The sequence below is a fragment of the Cynocephalus volans genome, chromosome 2, assembly GCF_027409185.1.
Source record: "Cynocephalus volans isolate mCynVol1 chromosome 2, mCynVol1.pri, whole genome shotgun sequence".
Taxonomy (NCBI): domain Eukaryota; kingdom Metazoa; phylum Chordata; class Mammalia; order Dermoptera; family Cynocephalidae; genus Cynocephalus; species Cynocephalus volans.
Window position 1 is genome coordinate 77,784,076 of NC_084461.1, and position 20,401 is coordinate 77,804,476.

The following is a 20,401-nucleotide window of genomic DNA, read 5'->3' on the forward strand; positions in this document are numbered from 1 at the left end:
TGGAATGTTCTGTAGATATCTGCCAATTCCAATTGGTCTAGAGTCTTGTTTAGATCTTGTGTTTCTCTACTGATTCTTTGCCTAGATGATCTGTCTAATATTGACAGTGGAGTGTTCAGGTCCCCTGCTATTATGGTATTAGTGTCTATTTCCTTCTTTAGGTCTAATAGAGTTTGTTTTATAAATCTGGCTGCTCCAACATTGGGTGCGTACATATTTATGATTGTTATGTCTTCTTGATGGATCAGTCCTTTTATCATTAAGTAGTGTCCCTCATTGTCTCTTTTTATGGTTTTTAGTTTAAAGTCTATTTTGTCAGATATAAGAATAGCCACTCCTGCTCGTTTTTCTTTTCTGTTTGCATGGTAAATCTTTTTCCATCCTTTCACTCTTAGTCTGTGTGAATCTTTATGGGTGAGGTGGGTCTCTTGTAGGCAGCATATAGTTGGGTCCTGCTTTTTGATCCAGTCAGCCAGTCTGTGTCTTTTAATTGGGGAATTTAAGCCTTTAACATTAAGAGTTGTTATTGAAAGGTGTTGATTTATTCCTAGCATTTTATTGGTTGTTTGGTTGTCTTAGGTGTCTTTTGTTCCTTGCTTTCTGATTTACTGTTTGGTTTCTTTGTTTGTTGGTTCCTTAGGTTGTAGATAGTGTTTTTGTTAGCTTGTTTTCTCTTCATGAATGCCATTTTTATTGTACTAGTGGGTTTAGATTTTTCTTAGGTTTTTATGGCAGTGGTAGTTATTTTTCGGGAACCAAACCCAGTACTCCCTTGAGGATTTCTTGTAAGGGTGGTCTTGTGGTAGTGAACTCCCGCAGTTTTTGTTTGTCTGAGAAATATACTATTTGCCCCTCATTTCGGAAGGATAGCCTTGCAGGGTAGAGTATTCTTGGCTGGCAATCTTTGTCTTTTAGTATTTTGAAAATATCATCCCATTCCTTTCTAGCTTTTAGGGTTTGTGATGAGAAGTCTGATGTTAACCTGATTGGGGCTCCCTTATAGGTGATTTGACGCTTCTCTCTTGCAGCTTTTAAGATTCTCTCTTTGTCTCTGAGTTTTGCCAATTTGACTATGACATGTCTTGGAGAAGGCCTTTTTGGGTTGAATACGTTTGGAGATCGTTGAGCTTCCTGGATCTGAAGATTTGTGATTTTTCCTATACCTGGGAAGTTTTCTGCCACTATTTTGTTGAATATGTTTTCAATGGAATCTCCATTTTCCTCCCCTTCTGGAATACCCATGACTCGGATATTTGAGCGCTTGAGGTTGTCTGATATCTCTCTCAGATTTTCTTCCATGTCCTTGATTCTTTTTTCTTTCTTTTTGTCTGCTTGTGTTATTTCAAACAGCCCATCTTCAAGTTCAGAGGTTCTCTCTTCAACTTCGACAAGCCTGCTGGTTAAACTCTCCGTTGTGTTTTTTATTTCGCTGAATAATTTCTTCAGTTCAGCAAGTTCTGCTACATTTTTTTTCAGGACATTGATTTCCTTGTATATTTCCTCTTTCAGATCCTGTATACTTTTCCTCATTTCATCATGATGTCTAGCTGAGTTTTCTTGTATCTCATTCAGTTTCCTTAGAATTATCACTCGAAATTCCTTGTCAGTTATTTCAAGGGCTTCTTGTTCTATAGGATCTAGAGTATGAGATTTATTAACTTTTGGTGGTATACTTTCTTGATTTTTTGTATTTCTGGTGTCTTTTTTTTGGTGTTTATTCATTGTGGCAGGGGGTTTCACAGTCCACCGGTTTGAGACTAATGACTAACTAGGATGTTGCTGTGGTTGCTAATTTGGTATGGCTCCCGCCGTGACTGCTCAGTTGGCCTCTAGTGTCTTGTGTGTGTGGTTGCCTCGGGTCTTGGGCTTCTCCGGGGATCCACCTTTCTGGTCAGCTTGTACTCTGCTGGGCTGGTGGATCACGTACCACAGGGTGTGTGATCTCTGTTGAGCTTTCACTTTCTGTACAGGACTTCTCCCCGTTCCGTGTGCTCTGGCCCAGGCTGTTAGATCGTGCAGTGGCGACCCCACCGGGTGTGTGGTTTCTGTCGAGTCTCCCCCCTCTGTGCACACTGTGCTGGGCTGGGGCGTGTCTTCTGCACCCCTCGTCTATCAGCTGGGCCTTCAAGACCCTGCTCAGCACCGCCTCGCCCAGGAAGTCTATCAGGTTTCTGCTAGGCACAGACAACCGGTCTCTCTGGGTGCCTTTGTAGCACTGTGTAGATCTTTCTCGGGTCTTGTTCACCTTTGTATCCCCCCGGTATAAACCGAGTCTAGTGCCTGCCTGCAGCCTGCTCTCCGGCAGGTTCAAGCGGACCTGGGAACTCTCCTACCACACTATTCCCAACCAGAAATTCGTTAGGCTTTTTTCCAAACTGGTGGTCGCAGAGATGTTATCTGCCTCCCAGTAACAGGAAGTTTACCGGGGCCCGGAGTCCAGGGTGTGGTGGAGTGACAGTCGGCCCGCCCGTACTTTCTAGCCCTCCCAACACTGGTCGGGACGCCCCACACCCCCAGCCCCGCCAGAGAACCGCGGAGGGAGTGGGAGAGGAGGCCGGCCCGCAGGGTCCGGAAAGCCCCGCGCCAGGCCAAGCAAATGGGCTCAGTGATGGCCGAGCAGGGCGGAGCTGCCCGCACCTGGGAAAATGGAGGCAGCACCGGGGCAGTGAGTGGCCTGGTGGTGCAGGCGGGAGCCGCGTGGGCATCCACCCCCCGAACAGAGCTGTGCCAGGGATCACTCACAGTGCTGTGCCAGATCGGGCGCTCGCTCTGTCTCTGGTTTGTTGCCTTCCGTGTTCTCGGCGCTGCCGCCTCGGGCTGTTCAGTCGCGGCGCCGCTCGGGCGCTCCCAGGAATCTTCTTTAATGCCGGCCTGAAACCTCGAATCCTGAATAGGGCAGCTGGCCGCCTTCAGTGCGGCCCCAGCCTCCGGGATCCTGGCTGCATCCACAGCAGCCCTGGCGCCGTGTTCCCTGTTTCAAGACTCGCTTTTGCAGCTAAGAATCAGTTCTTTTCCTGCTCCACACTTCAAAGCTGTTGCCTGTAAGTGAGGCAGCCTCTCCTGCCGGGGGCAAAGTGGCGTTGAGCCCCCACGACCGGCCAGCAGCAGCAGTCCTCCCTTAAGAGATGGCCTGAGGAAGGTCCACAAGTTTCCCGGCTGCCTGAGGCCCAGTGGCCACCTTTTCCACCTCAGCTACTCCGCGCCACCCGCGGCAGCCGCCGCCATCTTGAAACCCCTCGGGATTTTTAATTTAATTAACCATTGTATTCCTAAATTATTGGCCTTTATGTGAAAAAATATGATTTGTAGTGAAAACCATGCAGGAATTTTGAGGAACCCCAAATTTTACTTTTATTGCTACACTGATAAAATAAATTGATATTTCTAAGTCCCTAGAAAACTTACATTTTTGAGGCTGTGGCCATTGTTTCCAATTAAATGAGTATATGCTTGAGATGAAGTAATTTTCTTGTAGAGCATAGTGGGTCATATATAAAGGCTTGTGGAAATGGATACCATATGTTGGTTAAGAATCATTTATGTATCAACAACAAAAACCCCAATTCAAATGCATTTAAACAAAGGTAATTTACTGGTTCATTTGAGGGTCCAGAGACATATGGCTTTAGATGAGGTGGGACCAGAACTGAATGATGCCAAAGACCCTGTTGTTTTCTGTCTCTTCTTGCCTTTTGGAACATTGGCTTCATTGCGTGACTAATGTTACTTATTGTCACAAGAGAGTGGTCAGCGTCATTCTCTGTGTTCCACGTAGCAAAAAAGAGATAGTATTCAAATTTAAGCATACCTAAAACGTCCTGATATAATTCTGATGGGAATTATGTAGGTTACATGTCCACCACCATAAGGAGGATTAGTGGGCTCTGTTGTTTGCTTTATGCTTATAATTTTCTATTTTTAAAAATTTAAATATTCCTCAGAACAATAAGTTCTTTGATAGTGGATAATTTCTTAAGCCATTCCGCATTAATTGAACTTTTGATCATTTCCAAACTTTCATAAAGTTTCAGTAAATATCCTTGTATATAAACTTTTGTATATGTAAGCCATTAAGATCATCTAAGTACAATGGGTATTGAGTGAAAAGAACATCACATCAGCAGCCTTCCATATGACATGCACTCCAAAGTCTACTGTTTCTCCGCATCCTCACCAGCATTTTTTTATCTTTAATTTTTTTTTTATCAATTCTAATGAAGGGAAAATACATTATTGTGTATTTTTCTCCATTTTTCTGTTTATTAGTGATTTTGACACTGGTTATTTGTTTCTGTGTGTGTGAATTTATTTTTTTATATCCCTTGTTCACTCTTCTGTGGTTTGTGCCTTTATTGGTTTGTAGGAGTATTCGTACATTCTGAATGCAATTCTTGCTTCTTAAACATTGCAGGTATTTTTTCTAGGCTGTCATTTATCTTTTAAGCTTGTGATGGTGGCTTTTATTATAAAATTTTTAAAAAATGTAATATATCAAATATTTTCTGATATGCTCTTTAATTCTATTTACATAGGCCTTTTCTAACCAAATGCTATAAAATATTTTATTATATTTTTCTGATATTTCATAGTTTTGATTTCCATTTAATTATTTAACATACAAGGAATTTATTCATTGGTAGTGTGTGAGGCAAGGATACAACTTTATTTTTCTCCTAAAATGTATAAATCATTATCTGAACTTCATATTGAAAATAGGACATCCATTTGCCATTGATTTTCAATGTGAAATTGTCTGACTGTCTATCTGTCTTTTGCTTCCTTCTGTCCCTTCATCTTTCATCCATCCATGTCTGTCTGTCTATCTTTCCATCCTTTCTTCCATTCATTCATCTTTCATCTATCTATCTATCATCTACCTGTCTTTTTCCTGGACTTTATTCTGTTCTATTGGCCTATTCATTTGCTAATAACATACTGTTTTATCTATCATAGCTTTAAAGTACATCTTGTTATTTTTTAGGTCAAATAATTTTATTTATTTATTTAAATCTCTCACCTATTTCTTTAAATGCTTTCTTCTATATGAGCTTTAGGATCAACAAATTGAGTTCTATAAAAAACTATTAAGATTGGAGTTGAACTTAAATTTTAGATTAATTTGGATGGACCTGACCTCATTATAATTTTGAGTTTTCTCATTTAGAAATATGATATGCCTCTTCATTAATTTAGATTTTTTTTATATCATTGTCTTAGTTTGTGTTCCCTCAAAAGCAAACTCTGAGACAAGGATTTGGACGGAAGTAGCTTATTTGAGAGGTGATCTGTGGAGGCATGATGAGAAATGAGGAGGCAAGACAGAGAGAGGAAAGCTGATAGAAGATGTACTAATGAGCAGTACTGCTGACAGCAACTAGTTCTCAGTCTTGCCAGGTCCTTCTTAGACACTGCATTGAATGAAGCTTAGGGCAGTCCCATTGAGAAGGGAGAAGTCAGAATGTTCATTCACCAGCTCCTATCCCTTTGAGGGTCACTCTTGGTGTTAAGTCTCCTGTTCTGGCCTGACTTCTGCATGGGCTGATGCTGTTGTCAGGTAGAGAGAGACCACTGGGCAAAAAGGAAATGTTTCAGGTGACTCCAGAGTGGGCCAAGGGGATACAGGTATCAACCAAAGTAAAATAATCACCTGGTTGAGATATAAAGCAGAATTTATTTGAGAACTCAGTAAATTATTCTATAATCAGGCAGCAGTCTGGACCAAAAAGCTTCAGAATGCTCTACTACACCACATGTGCAGGTCATATCTATAGCTAGAGAAAAGGAAGTGACATACAGAAACAACCTGATTGGTTACAGCTTGCTTTTGCCTTATTTGGGCATGGTGTTGGCAGTTGGCAGCCTGTAGTTGGCAGCCTGTAGTTGGCCGAAACTTGGCTGCTGAGATTGGCTGAATGCAAAAGTAATGTGGATGAGGGCAAAAGGTCAGCAAAAGTTCGAAAGTTGGTAGCTAAGATGTGTCGGAAGCTGAAGCTGAGGTGGCTTCATGGCTCCATTTTAGGGTCAATAACCAGAGCAGTGCTATTTTCTTTGTCATAAGTGAGGCAACAACAGCACATAGTCACATTAGAAGTTTGTGATTTTCTTCATGTAAATCTTACAGTTTTTATGTAAGGTTAATTCTTAAATATTGCTGCTATTATGAATGAGGTCCCTTTTCTGTTACATTTAAAAAATAGTGATAGCTGATGGATAGAGATATTATAACAGTCTTTAAGAATGTATGCTGTGAAGCAGACTTCCTGGCTTTGTGCACCAGTCCTGCCACTTCCTAGCTTTTGAATTTCTTCAAACTGCCTATGTGTGCTTCAATCATAGGTTCTGTAAAATGGGCATAATAATAGAATTAACCTCATTGGGTTACTATGAGAAATAAATGTGTTAATATAGGTTAACCAATTAGTAAGTTCTTAATAGTATTAGTTGTTGCAGTTATTAATATTATTAGTAACAGTAAAAAATAGAAATCTCTTGATTTTTGAAGGTTGCTCAGCTTATATTTTGAACTCTGATTATAGTTCTAATAATCTTTTCTCTTGCATTTTCTTAGTAGACAATCATGTCGTCTAGAAAATAGTGAAAGTTCTGACTCTTCCTTTCCATTAATTTTTGGTGTGTTACCTGACTGTTAGCCCTAGGACAGTGTTTAATAGTAGTAGTGATGATAGGCATCCTTGTCTTATTTCTGTTTTTAGTGGGACATTAAGTTTGATATTTGCTGTGGGCTTCTTAGAGATTTCACTTTATCAGGCTTCCTTTATTCCAAGATTACTGAGTATTTTTATATCATGAATGAATATGGAATTTTATTAAATAATTTAAAAATTTTCCCTTGTTTTTAATGTGATCTTAAAGTAATCATCTTAGGTAAAGAGTTGGCCTATAAAAAGAGGCACAGAAGGGCATTATATAATAATAAAGGGAACAATTCAGCAGTAGGATATAAAAATTGTAAATATGTATGCACCAACATCAGAACACCCATGTATATATATCAAGCAAATATTATTGGATCTAAAGAGAAAGATAGACCCCAGTAGTTGGGGACTTCAACACTTCTTTCTCAGCACTGGACACATGATGTAGACAAAAAATCAACAAAGAAACATTGGATTCAAATTGCACTGTAGACAAAACAAACCTTACACACATTTACAAAACATTTCAACCAACAACTGCAGAATACACATTATTCTCATCAGCACATGGATTAATCTCCAGGATAGACCACATGTTAGGCCACGAATTATGTCTCAACAAGTTTAAAAAAGATTTAAATCATATCAAGTATATTTTCAGACCACAATAGAATAAAATTAGAAATTAACAACAAATATAGTACTAAAAGTTCTAGCCAAAGCAGTTAGGCAAGAGAAAGAAATACAGGACATTCAAATTGGAAAGGAGGAAGTCAGATTGGCACTGTTTGCCGATGATATGATCTTATATGTAGAAAAACCTGAAGACTGCACCAAAAAACCCCTAGAACTGAAAAATGAATTCAGTAAAGTTGCAGGATGCAAAATTAATATACAGTAATCAGTAAAGTTTCCATACCCCAACAATGAGCAAGCTATAACAGAAATCAAGAAAACAATCCCATTTACAATTGCTACCAATAAAATAAAATACATATAAATAAAATTAACCAAGGAGGTAAAAGATTTCTAAAATGTAAACTACAAAACATTGATAAATAAAATTAAAGAGAACACACACAAAAATAGAAAGACATTCCATGTTCATGAACTGAAAGAATTAATCTTGTCACAATGACCTTACTACCCAAAGCAATCTACAGATTCAATGCAATCCCTGTCAAAATACCAATGATATTTTTCACAGAAATAGACTTTAAAATTTTAGAATTGTCTTGTCTAGGAAATGTAATTGATTCAACTGCCAAAGTGATTGCTACTGAGCAACGATCTCTAAACTCAATAGCAAAATCATACTAGGTAACAGAATTATTATAGATTATCTGTTAGCAGAACAAGGAGGCATTTCTATAATAGCTAACACCTTGTGTTGTACTTGGATAATTGCCACTAAAGTAGTTGAACTGAGCTCAATAAAAATAAAGTTCAAGCAAATTGGCTACAGCAAATGTCATCAGTAAATAAGCCATCTTTTGACTGACTTAGTTGGTTACCAGAAGGAATAAGTTTTTCAATCAGATTTTTATAAGTGGCATAATTACTGTATTATTGTTCTTGGTTATTCTGTTTAAATTTAAATGTTTGTCTCAATGATTGGAATGAGTGCCTCCTCTACCTTCTTGCCAGATGTTGGCCCTGATTTCTTTAACCTTTTCTAAATATCCAGAAGGGACTTGTGGCACCTGAGACAATAAGCGTGAGTATGAGCCTGAAAATTAGCTCTCAAGATGCCACATTTGAGGTCAATGGTAGACCAAAAGCACATGTAAGCTGTCACCCTGGCATTGAGGGACAAGGTGAAACCAGTGCAGAACTAAGTGTATATTCATACTGAAGGAACCTAACCCACTCACAGGTGGTCTCTCCTGGGAGGAATACCTTGATGAAAAGCAGAAAAAGTGAGCTTAGCAATACTTCAGGCTTGACATCAGTGACTTCCTTTTGGACTGCTGACTCCATGTTGTACTGTCAATGGACATTTAAATCTATAAAGAAATTATGAAAAGCAAATTACTTTTCAAACATCTACAATCCAACAATGCACAATACTAGGAAACTGACAATCTATAGGATACTGTTTTTATACCTTTTTCTTGCACACAGATGTAAATTCCTCTTCTATTAATGATAAAAGATTCTTTGTTCAACCAACCAATGAAACAATCTGACAAACAACTTATGTAATTTAAATAAATTTTTTAATAACTGTAAGTCCTCTTGTCCCTCTTGGATGGTGCAGTCTCTGACTGCAACCCAGGTTGCAACTACTACTCCTACATAAAAGCTTTATTTTTCTCCAAAAAAGAAAAAAAAAAAGACTTAGCCTAGTTTCCAATTAAAATCCACACTCTTTTGGGCCGAGCCCGTGGCGCACTCGGGAGAGTGCGGCGCTGGGAGCGCAGCGACGCTCCCGCCGCGGGTTCGGATCCTATATAGGAATGGCCGGTGCACTCACTGGCTGAGTGCCGGTCACGAAAAAGACGAAAAAAAAAAAAAAAAATCCACACTCTTTTCAGCACTTATAACCCATTCTACTTTCATTTATGGCTTGAATATTTTTATTTTGACAGCCTTAATTACTGTCCTTGCTAATGACGATGGCCCTGGAGTTCTGTCATTTAACAACAGTGAGCACTTTTTCCTGAGAGAACCAACAGCTCTCTACATACAGGAGAGTGTTGCAATATTGTACATTGTTCGAGAACCAGCACAAGGACTGTTTGGAACTGTGACAGTTCAGTTCATTGTGACAGAAGTGAATTCTTCAATAGAGTCTAAAGATCTGACTCCTTCCAAAGGCTACGTTGTTTTAGAAGAAGGTGTTCATTTCAAGGTACAGTATGAAACTTTAATGAAAATGGAAGATTATCTTTAATATTCTCAAAATAATTTTTTCTTAGAGGAGCACCGTAGGTCCTAGAAAGAAGAAAAAATACTCCCAGTTTAGGTACTAGGTAAAAACATAATTAGATTACTGCATGACAAGTGCTGTAGGGTTATGTGGTCTGTATAAAGTGCACCTGGAGAAATTTGCTATTAATAGGATAGAGTATGCAAATGATAAAGAAAATAAACATATTGGTATTATAAATTTTAAGCATGTTTAAGTGGTATACTTCATTTTATGTTGTCTATAAACTGTAAACTAGAAGAAACTCCAAGCCATTTGTAATCATTAAGCCCCAGCCAATCATTCCCTTTTGCCACATTTTAGTTGAACAAAATGTAACTGCTTACTTTAGACTGCTTGTTGAGAACAGAAATAGCTTATTGGAGAAAAAATGCTGGGTTTGACCTTACGTATAAATGTGATCTATGCACATAGAAATTTACCTTCCAAAACCTTTTTCCATTTATTAATAATTTTCTATTTCTGCTGTTAAACTTTATTTTTTAAAAGCTAATTGCATTAGCTTTAGACATTTTTTTCAAGCCTGCTATATAAACTATGTCTAAAATAATATATATAAAGCTGTTTCATTTAAAGCAGTTCATCCAATAATTAAACAATTTTCTTAATAATCAGTTTGTGTAAACTTCAACACATTTTTGCATGCATATTCATTTTCATGTCCAATTTTTTTCATGTTCTGGGAAATATAAAACCTTTGATTGGTTTGTTGAAGGGCATTCACAATTAAATCTTAAGGTGGATATAAAAAGATTCAGATTTGAAGTATTTTATAAATTTGCCATTGCTTTATTCATCTTTTTTCTTCTTTTTAAAATTTCTCTTAAATTTATTTTTATTTATTTTTTGTATATTTTATATTATTTTTTAATGTGGTTTTGTTCTCAAAATACTCTTTTTCATAGTGTATTTAAAGATTTTTCTGTTCATTAGGCAAATTAAATGTTAGAGCAAATTGGATTAAATACTTTTTTTAACCCAGATAACTACTTTCATTTCACATGTTTTTATTCTGAAGTGTAAACACTTCACAATAAAACACACAAATCTTAAGTATATAGCTTAATGACTTTAAAGATATGTATACACACATGTAACACTATTCAGATTAAGATATTTAACATTGCTGTCACCTTGAAGACTCCCTTCTGCCCCTTGCCCTTTCCAGAGGAAACTACTTTTGATTTCTATCATTGAAGACTCATTTTTGTTGATTCTTGAGCTTCATGTAAATAGAATCATATGGTGTGTAATTTTTTGTGTCTGGCTTTTTTCACTTGACATAATTTTTGAGATCTGTATGGTTGCACACATGCATAGTTGGTTCTTTCTTTATCACTGAGTAGCATTCTGTTTAATGGACCATATTTGTTTGTCCATTCTCCCGCTCATGAACATTTAGGTTGTTTCTAATTTGTACCTGCTATGACTATAATTGTTTTTCTTTTTTTCCTTTTTTATAGTGAATGTTAGACTAGAATGAGATTAATGAAGTTATGTAGCCAGGATAGGATAGAAAGTTAGCAAAAATGAAGACATAAATTTAATATTTTAATCAATGCTATTTTTAAATGCCTTAGATATTTATTTTTTAGCAACTTCAGTGCAGTATATCATAGTGTTGAAAATCCCAAAAGTAGTAACTTGAAACAATTGTAACCATCATGGTATGGGGATCAGTATTAAATAAAAGAGGTGATATTTTCCAAAATATATTATTTTGTTGTCAAAAATGTTTAGTAAATTTCGCTATATGTATGTTGCAAAAATACTATATTCTAGTAACTTTATCTTTTGATTTTGTTTTCAGGCCCTACACATATCTGCCATATTAGACACGGAACCAGAAATGGATGAGCATTTTGTTTGCACCTTGTTTAATCCAACTGGAGGTGCTAGACTAGGGGTGCACGTTCAAACCCTGATAACAGTTTTGCAAAACCAGGCTCCTTTGGGGCTATTCAGTATCTCTGCAGTTGAAAATAGGTATAGTTTATTCATAAGGAAATTATCACTTCCAAAGCAAAGTAGGGAATATTTTTTTTGGACAGAAATGCAGAAGGAAATTGATCTCTGATTATTTTTAAAGGGACATTTAAAATGAACTGTAGAAGATAGATCCAGAGAGGCCACAGGCTGTCTCATAACAGGGAGCATGAAAAACCTAAACATGTGCTGTATAATGAGTGGTTTTACTATAGTTCTTATTTTCTCAGAGTATACCCTTTCAGATAAAGCCTTGCACTATTTTGTGTTTTTAGAAATAATAATAAGCAAGAAATAATATAAAATATACTTAATTGATCAAACAAAATGAATAACACTTCAAACATATGTTAACATGATTGTAGTCTTAAAATTTCTTCTGGAAACTGACAAATATTTGTTTTTTAATCTTAAAAATATTTTAATAGTTTCATTAATATGCTAAGAATTTTTTGACTCATTTTTATCCTGTAAAATGTTTTTGATTTATGTGTGAAGAAACTTAAGAATGAGGTTACTGAAATTACTGATTCTCAGTATTTTCTTATGATCATCGTATCAGAGTGTTGCATTGTGCTTTTTAAAAAAAAAAACTTCATTAATGAATATTTTTGAACTCAAAGTCTATTCTTCCTGATGTATAAAATTTGTGGGTCTCACCTTGGGTTATGTAAATTTGAAAGTGTTTTAAGTATGTGATAGTAATGTGATATGTATTTAAATATTTAAAAATTATAATATTTTTCTGCTTTCCATAATCTGTTTCTTATAGAGCCACCTCTATAGACATCGAAGAAGCCAACAGGACTGTATATTTAAATGTGTCACGTACTAATGGCATTGATTTAACTGTGAGTGTGCAGTGGGAGACAATATCTGAAACAGCCTTTGGCATGAGTATGTCCAGTTTCTTTTTTATTGAAACGTAATTGATTATATATATTTGTAGGGTACAGATTTGAATATCAGTACATATGTAAATAATCTGGTGATCAAATTAGGATAATTAGTATATTCATGTTTACAAAATGTGATCAAACTTTGTGACCCTTAACTGATGTATCGCTAACTCCTGTCCTCCTCCCCTTTTCCCACCTCTAATAACCACAGTTCTGTTCTCTTTTGTTTAGTTTCTTATGAGAACAAAATTCTATAAACAAGAAATATTGCATGTAAATCATTTAGATTTTTTTCATGAATTGTGTCTTATGGATCTGTTGAAAATGGAGAATGGATATTTAATTCTTTTATTTAAGTATTTACTATGTGCCTCTCATGTTCTAGGTATGATAACTGAGTTCATGGGGCTTAGAGTTCAGAGAGTGACAGAAATAAATCAAACATATAAAAATCAATGTGTGGTTTAAACTATAATAAATATTTTAAAGGGAAAGTTCTCAGTGTTGTAAGAGCATAGGGAGTGCTTACAAGGCGTATTGATGTTTGAACTAAGACTGAATGGTGAGTGAGGATTGATTATGAAAAGAACTGGGTTGGAGGAATCAAGATGAAAGTGAGAAGCTGTCAAGGCAGAAAACTTCACTTATGATAACAAAAAACATATCGTAAGTGCAGAACTTAAGAGTGGACAGTGGGCATAGAAATAAGGAGTAGTGTTGAGCTTGGACAGCTAGACAGAATAAGACAAAGAATATTTTATGGGCGTCAGTTTTTATCTTAGAGTTACTGGAAAGCCTTTGAGTGATTTAGGCTTGGAGGAGAACTACCATGTGTATATGTTGTGTGGTATGACCACATTTGCATTTTGAAGGTAGTATTCACAGTGATGTGTAAAGAATGGGTTGGTGCAGAAGAGAAGAGGATACAAGGAGACAAGTAAGAAGAAACCAGATGATGGTAACTTGGATTAGGTGATGGATTGGATATGAGGGTGAGGGAGAGACCAGGGATGACTCCTTGGTTTCTAGCTTGTGCAGCTGGATAGAGGGTCATTCACCAAGAAAGGAAATTCTGAAAGAGGAATAGGTGTTATTTTGTTGAGGGAAGTAAAATAAATGTGGTTTAACACATTCTGAGTTTGACTTAACATTTGAGAAGAAATTTCTGTAGGCTTAAAGGAAGATCTGTGCTGGAGAGATAACCTTGGGAATGCAAGTAAATTGTAAGAAATTGATGTAACAGTCTGAAAAGAGAGGCTGTTTATAGAGAAGGGAAGTGGACCCAGAGTGATCTCTGAGAAGGCTCTAATTGGATGACTAGGGATAGGATAATGACCTAGCAAAGGAGACTTATGAGACCTGATGAAAAACCCAGGAAAATACAAGGGTGCAGACACCAGCAGAAAGAAATATGGAGAGAGAAGCAAACTGTCATCTTCTGGTGAGAAGTCCAGTAAGATGAGAACCTAAAAAATAACCATTATTATAGTTAGCAATGTAGAAGGCATTAATGACCATAGCAAGAGCTATTTGTGTAGAGGTGTGGGAACTGAATAACATTTTGGGTTTTTAAAATGTTTTTTAATTTTTTTTTTTTTTGGTAGCTGGCCAGTACAGGGATTCGAACCCATGACCTTGGAGTTATAAGGCTGTGCTAACCGGCCAGCCCCTGAATAACATTTTGAATGGAGGTGAAGGAATAGAGACCTCAAATATATATAGCTATTTCAGGAAGTTTGACTGGGAAGGGAGGACCTAGAGAAAGTAGTGACGTGGTACAGGATTCAGAGGATTTTTTGCTTGTTTAGTTTGGAGAGAACCAAGCATGATTAACTGTTGATGGAAAAGGGCCTAGTAGGTAGGTAAAGATTGAATATTTAGAAGAGAAAAGGGATAATTAATAGTGGTATGGTTTCCTGCAAGGCAGGAAGGGATGAGATCCAAAAAAGAAAGATTGTGGTTTAAATTCAGAGTTCTGTCATTATTGTTTGGGCCTTGCAAGTGTTTTTTGGAAGTACTGATGAGATAGGTAGGACATTCTTAAATGTCAGCAGTCATTGCTTATTCTTCATTCACTGTCTTTTTAAATTATTGTAGGGAAGGATTTGTCCATGTGCCAGGACTATTCAGGACTCTTAATGATAATGCTATGATGTACCTTTAAAAGGTGGCAAAACAGGAATTTAAAATATTAAGGTTTTAGGAAAGGAAATTGCTAATGGATATTACATATAAGGCATTGACATTATGCCTTTTTGAACTGGTAATCTAAAAATGATCAATCACTGATGAGAAGCCTAGGTTTCAACCTTGATATTTGTTCTTGCTGCATCATGTTTGCACCATTAGCTAAAGCGAACTTACTTTCTTTGGGAAACAGTCACGTTAATAGATCAGAGAAGATTTTAATAGGTTTCCTCCTTAGATAGTGTTTTTTTGTTGTCTTTTTTTTTTTTTTATAGTACCGAATTTTAGGATATCTACCAGTTTTAGCAGTTTGATAAAACCTTGACAGCCATTACAAGTATGTGAGTCTGCATTGGCATTCTTTTTTTTTTTTTGGTTCTTCCAGCTGCTGTCTAGCAGTCCATTTAAAAGTGTAACTTATTTTATTTTATTTTATTTTGTTTATTTATTTTAAAAAATTTATCCATATACAATGTGGCATTCTTAAAATATATAAAATGGGCAGAATTTCAAATAAATAATGTCAGTTTTTAAAATCTAGCATTTAGCATGTGTCTGTAAAGGGTATTTATTATTTTAAAATTTTCAGTTGTATTTTCATCATCTTTATGAAAGTTGATAAAAATCATGTTCAGCATATTTCTCTTTAAAATAAACTTTTAGTATTTATTTTTAAATACACCTTGGAAAAATTTGTGTGGGTATAGAGTGGAGTAGTAACAATTTTTCCTGTTTTTGTAAATTGTTATTTTTTTTTTTTCAAGTTCTGTAGCTTGTCTGTCTTTCTCACATGCACATGTGCGTACACACACACACACACACACACACACACACACACACACACACACACACACCCACCCACCCCCCACGGAAGGAGCTTCACTTCCGGTAACAAACTCTCTAGTCTCACTGTTTAAACAATAAATTAGAATAGAAAAGTTTGGAAGGGATTACACACTAGTAAATCAAGATTTATGTTTTCCAGGAGGAATGGATGTTGTGTTTTCCATATTTCAAAGTTTTTTGGATGAATCAGCTTCTGGCTGGTGTTTCTTTACTTGGGAATATTCAATATATGGTATAATGTTAAGAAAATCATCTTTTACTGTTTACCGATGGCAAGGGGTTTTTATTCCAGTTGAGGTAAATATACTTTTTTTACTTTACAGTCTACAAAATAAAATGTACAGGTAAATTTTGGATGCATCATGAATTATTGTTATTCTTATTCCTCATTTCCTAGAATTTAAATATAGAAAATCCTAAAACTTGTGAGGCCTTTAATATTGGTCTTTTCCCATACTTTGTGATTACCCATGAAGAAAGAAATGAAGAAAAGCCTTCTGTTAATAGTGTGTATACATTCACATCTGGATTCAAATTATTCCTGGTAAAAAAAAAATCTTCATTTTTTTCATAAATTGCTTTTACTTTAAAAAATTCTGACTTGTGAGATTGATCAAAATGGAAGATAATGTATGTTCTATGTTCATATGAAAAAGGACTTTTCGCAAGCTGATTCACATTTTAGCAAAGTATCTTAATCTAGGGATATTTTCGTCTTTCTTGAAATGATGCTTAGGTATGCATACCTAAGGATCAGAATGATTTTTCAAGCCTTGAACCTCAAATATTAACTCATACTATTGCTATCTGTGATACCTTAAAGTCTCCTTTAAAGTTTTATTCACACTTTTCTGTTTTCCTTGCAGGTACAAACAATCATTATTTCAGAAAGTTCTCAAGTAACATATTTTACTTCAGACAGTCAAGATTATTTAATTGTTGCAAGTCAAAGAGACGATTCTGAATTAACTCAGGTTTGATTCTTTTAAAATGAAGTTTTTATTTCTTTTCTTTTTAGTACTTAATTGAAGTTCATCAAAGATGGCACCTGTAGGTTTAGTATAAAAGAAAGACATAATTTGATTGTGGTAATCAAGTAGAATATAAATATTGATTAGTCACCATTAAGTTTTTAACAACAGAATTATGAATATTTTCTTGTCTTCAAGAGCCAAAGCAAATGCAATAATAAACATGAACATTTGATTAGAATTTAATTGAGTTGGAAAACGTTATGGAGAAAAATCACAGTAGCAGATGGTATCTCTAAAAATTCTTGATCAACGTTGCCAAAATGAGCACTCAGTATCATCCCAGAAATTCCACATTTGTCTAGTAAGCTAGCTTTTGTAATCTCAGTAATGCTTATTTGATGTTTTTTTATTAATCAAATTTCCGTACATGCTTTTCATCTCATTATCAGCTAACACCTTTTTTGAAATGAAAGTTACCAGAAGAGATTACTCATCTTCCCAACACCAAATTCAAAAACCTACTTGAAACCAAGTCTTGTTTCTTTCTCCTGCTCTGATGGAGGAAGTGTTGCTTCTAGAAAAGCCAGGCCTCTGACATAGGTGCCCCTCTTGCCTGCATAAGATTTAGTTATTCCCTCTATCACTGGCATCTTTTCTCTCTGTTGGATTATTACAGCCAGCAGATATCGCCCAGCTTAAAAAGAAATTCTTCCCTTGATCTCATCCCCTGAAGTGTTTGTTTCATTTCTTCTCTCCCCTTTCTAGTAAGACATCTTGAAAGAATTATCGACTTGTTTTGTCTTTAATTCCTCATGCTCACCGATGACAATCCAGTGGATGTTTTCTGTCATCGTACATTACTTCCCATCAGCATGTGACAGTAACCTCATCCTCAGATTTAAACCATCTTTTCTCTTGTGGTTTCTAAGATACCACACAGCACACAGATTTTCCTTCTCTCTCTCTCTCCCTCTCCCCCCGCTTCTCTCATTTTTCTCAGGAAGCTGAAGCTTTGCGTTGCCAATTCCTCCTCCCTTTTCCGAACTTAGATATCTTGGAGTTTTCTAGAATTGAGTTTTAATTCAAATTTCTTTATTCATTCTCTTTACTCACTCTGGGCAATTTTTTTCAGTCTTATGGCTTTAAACATCAGCTACAGGCTATTATCTTTCAAATTATATGGTAGCCTTTCCTCCTTATTCCAGACTTTCATATCCAACTGTCTGTTGACATGTCCACTTAAATACATTTTAGGTATATAATATTTAACGGATCCAAACTGAACTTTTCATTTTCCCTGTGAAACTTGTTGCTTCAGTGTTGCTTTCGTCTCAGGAAGCAGCAAACTCATAATGCTGAAGAGAGAATCCTGGGATATACCTTGCTTGATTACTCCTTTTTATTCTTTCACATCTAATTTATCATTAGTGTTTTTGATTGTGCATCCCAATAACATTTTGGGTACAGACATTTCTTTCCGTCTCTACTCCTCCCTTCTTCATCCAGGTCCCCGTCATTTCTCATCCACACTAGTAGCGTAGCCGCTTAGCTAGTCTCTGAACTCCTTCTCTGACCTCAGATCCATTCTCCACTGAGTAGCTGGAGTAATCTTTTAAAAATATTAATCAACTCATGTTACTCCTCATTTTGAAACTATTCAATGATTTCCAGTTATATTTAGAATAAATTCTAAATTATTTTGTATGGATTATACATAGAATAACCATTTTCCCAATTTGTCTACGACAGTACTGGATTAGGCCTGTTGTCCTGGTATAATTATTAGTATTGCCTCTTTTACTCTCTGAAGGATCCGTATTTGGGTGACAAATTGTGTGGTCCTCCTAACGAAAGGTTCCTCATGATCTTACCTCTCCAGTCTTATTCTCATTCTCCCAGCACTAGCACCTTCCTTCCCACTAGACTGGTCATCATTCAGAACATGGTAAACTTTTTCTGCATTTGAAACTTTGTCATGTCATTCCTTCTTTGTCGTGTCATTAAGATTTCCCTAATGCATCCATAATTCTCTATCACAGCATCCTAATTTTCATCTTCAGCACTTACCTCAATTTATAATCTTCATTTATTCAATTACTATGTTTATTGTTTACCTTTTCCTAATAGTTAATAACGTGCATAAAGGGAGAGACCACTATATCATATCCATGGCTCCTAGCATAATGCCTGGCTCAGAGTTCTTAACTGTTGACTGAATAATATAATTCTTTGTGAAATTGGCCAGGTTGTAGGAGAAACCAGGCAGATTCTGAATTTTTAAAAAATTTTAAATATATAAATACTTATCCTGTAAACTTGTATGCATTTCTACCACGGGGACAAAAAAGGTTTAGGTGTTTCTCCATATTCTATTGCTTGAGCAGTTGGTAATGATATTGCAGCAAAAGAAAGTTTCTCCATTTTTCATATTTAAATTAATTCTTCCCTGTCTTTGGCTTTTCCCTTTCCCTGCTATCACTGACTCCTGCCCTTTTGATAGATCAAAAGAAGTTATCGATTTCTCTTCAGATAACTTCTTTTTCTTTCATTCTGTGTGTGTGTGCTCATGCATGCACATACACATACATGTGTGTACATGGGCACACACAGATAAAAAGAGGGAGAGAGAAGCAGGAGAGCTTTAGTTTTGGTATTTTCTCATTTATGAAAGTATCCTTCTAAGTAAATAAAAGGGTCCAGGAGAATAAACATATGATAATGATTAAATTCTCAGCAGTGCTAAATTCCTAGCCATAAAGGGTTGTGTATTTGAACATTTCCTACAGGTCTTCAGATGGAATGGAGGAAGCTTTGTGTTGCATCAAAAACTCCCTGTTCGAGGTGTGCTGACCATGGCCGTGTTCAACAGAGGAGGCTCTGTGTTCTTAGCCATTTCCCAGGCTAATGCAAGACTAAATTCCCTTTTATTCAGATGGTCTGGCAGTGGGTTTATTAACTATCAAGAAGTGCCAATCAGTGGAACAACACAGATTGAGGCTTTGTCTTCAGGCAATGATATTTACTTAATTTTTGCCAAGAATATCTTAACAGGTGAGAAGATAATAATAGTGTTTTTAATGCATATATAGATATTATGAAAATCATCTAGCATTCATATAGTATGTTCTTTATAAAAATACTCTTGTTAGGGCCGACCCCGTGGCTCACTCAGGAGAGTGCGGCGCTGGGAGCGCAGTGGCGCTCCCGCCCTGGGTTCGGATCCTATATAGGGATGGCCGGTGCGCTCACTGGCTGAGCGCGGTGCGGATGACACCAAGCCAAGGGTTGCGATCCCCTTACCAGTCACAAAAAAGAAAAGAAAAAAAAAATACTCTGGTTATTTTTTTAGCTAATCCATAGAATGTTTCTTGATGGACAATAAGTATTAACTCTCAATTATAAATGGATTATGGGAAAAAATTTAAGCATTATGCTCATAATCTTGTGGTATTCTGAACCACTACTTTAAAGTTACATTAAAATAAAATTGGGGGTGGGTAGGTAGAGCAGAAAGATCTATGAAAAGATCTGTGAATATTTTATATCTAAAGCACAAACAGGTAACTTTTAATAGGAGTATACTTAGGGTGCCATGGATAATTTATACTATTAATAAATAATGTTTAGCAAATTTTGATAATAATGTTTCAGAATACTTTCTGAATATGAATATGCTTCCCTCTGCTCAATGGAATTTTAAGATAAATATTCTGTTTTGTAGGAATGCTGGAATTTTTGTTGCTGTTCTTTTTTTTAACATCAGATCAAGATTAATGGCTAACCATATATTCACTTCATGTGGTAAATGCAAAAAGGATTTTGGAAGTGTCTCCTACTCAGTGATATTTTTGTTAAACTAAATTAATTCTGAGGAAATTTATTTTCTAAATTAAATTTAATATTTTAATGTAGTTTGCTGCA

The 20,401-nt window shown here is 36.1% G+C and overlaps 1 protein-coding gene across 1 annotated transcript in view; it reads left to right on the forward strand.

The window, feature by feature from the left end:
* Positions 1-20,401, forward strand: part of ADGRV1 (adhesion G protein-coupled receptor V1) — a 548,065-nt gene that overhangs the window by 101,001 nt on the left and 426,663 nt on the right. The window contains exons 42-48 of the mRNA XM_063086652.1: positions 9,248-9,510; positions 11,399-11,574; positions 12,347-12,471; positions 15,646-15,803; positions 15,904-16,050; positions 16,373-16,480; positions 19,267-19,531. Of these exons, the coding sequence (XP_062942722.1) occupies positions 9,248-9,510; positions 11,399-11,574; positions 12,347-12,471; positions 15,646-15,803; positions 15,904-16,050; positions 16,373-16,480; positions 19,267-19,531 (1,242 nt within the window). The remainder of the gene's footprint in view (positions 1-9,247; positions 9,511-11,398; positions 11,575-12,346; positions 12,472-15,645; positions 15,804-15,903; positions 16,051-16,372; positions 16,481-19,266; positions 19,532-20,401) is intronic.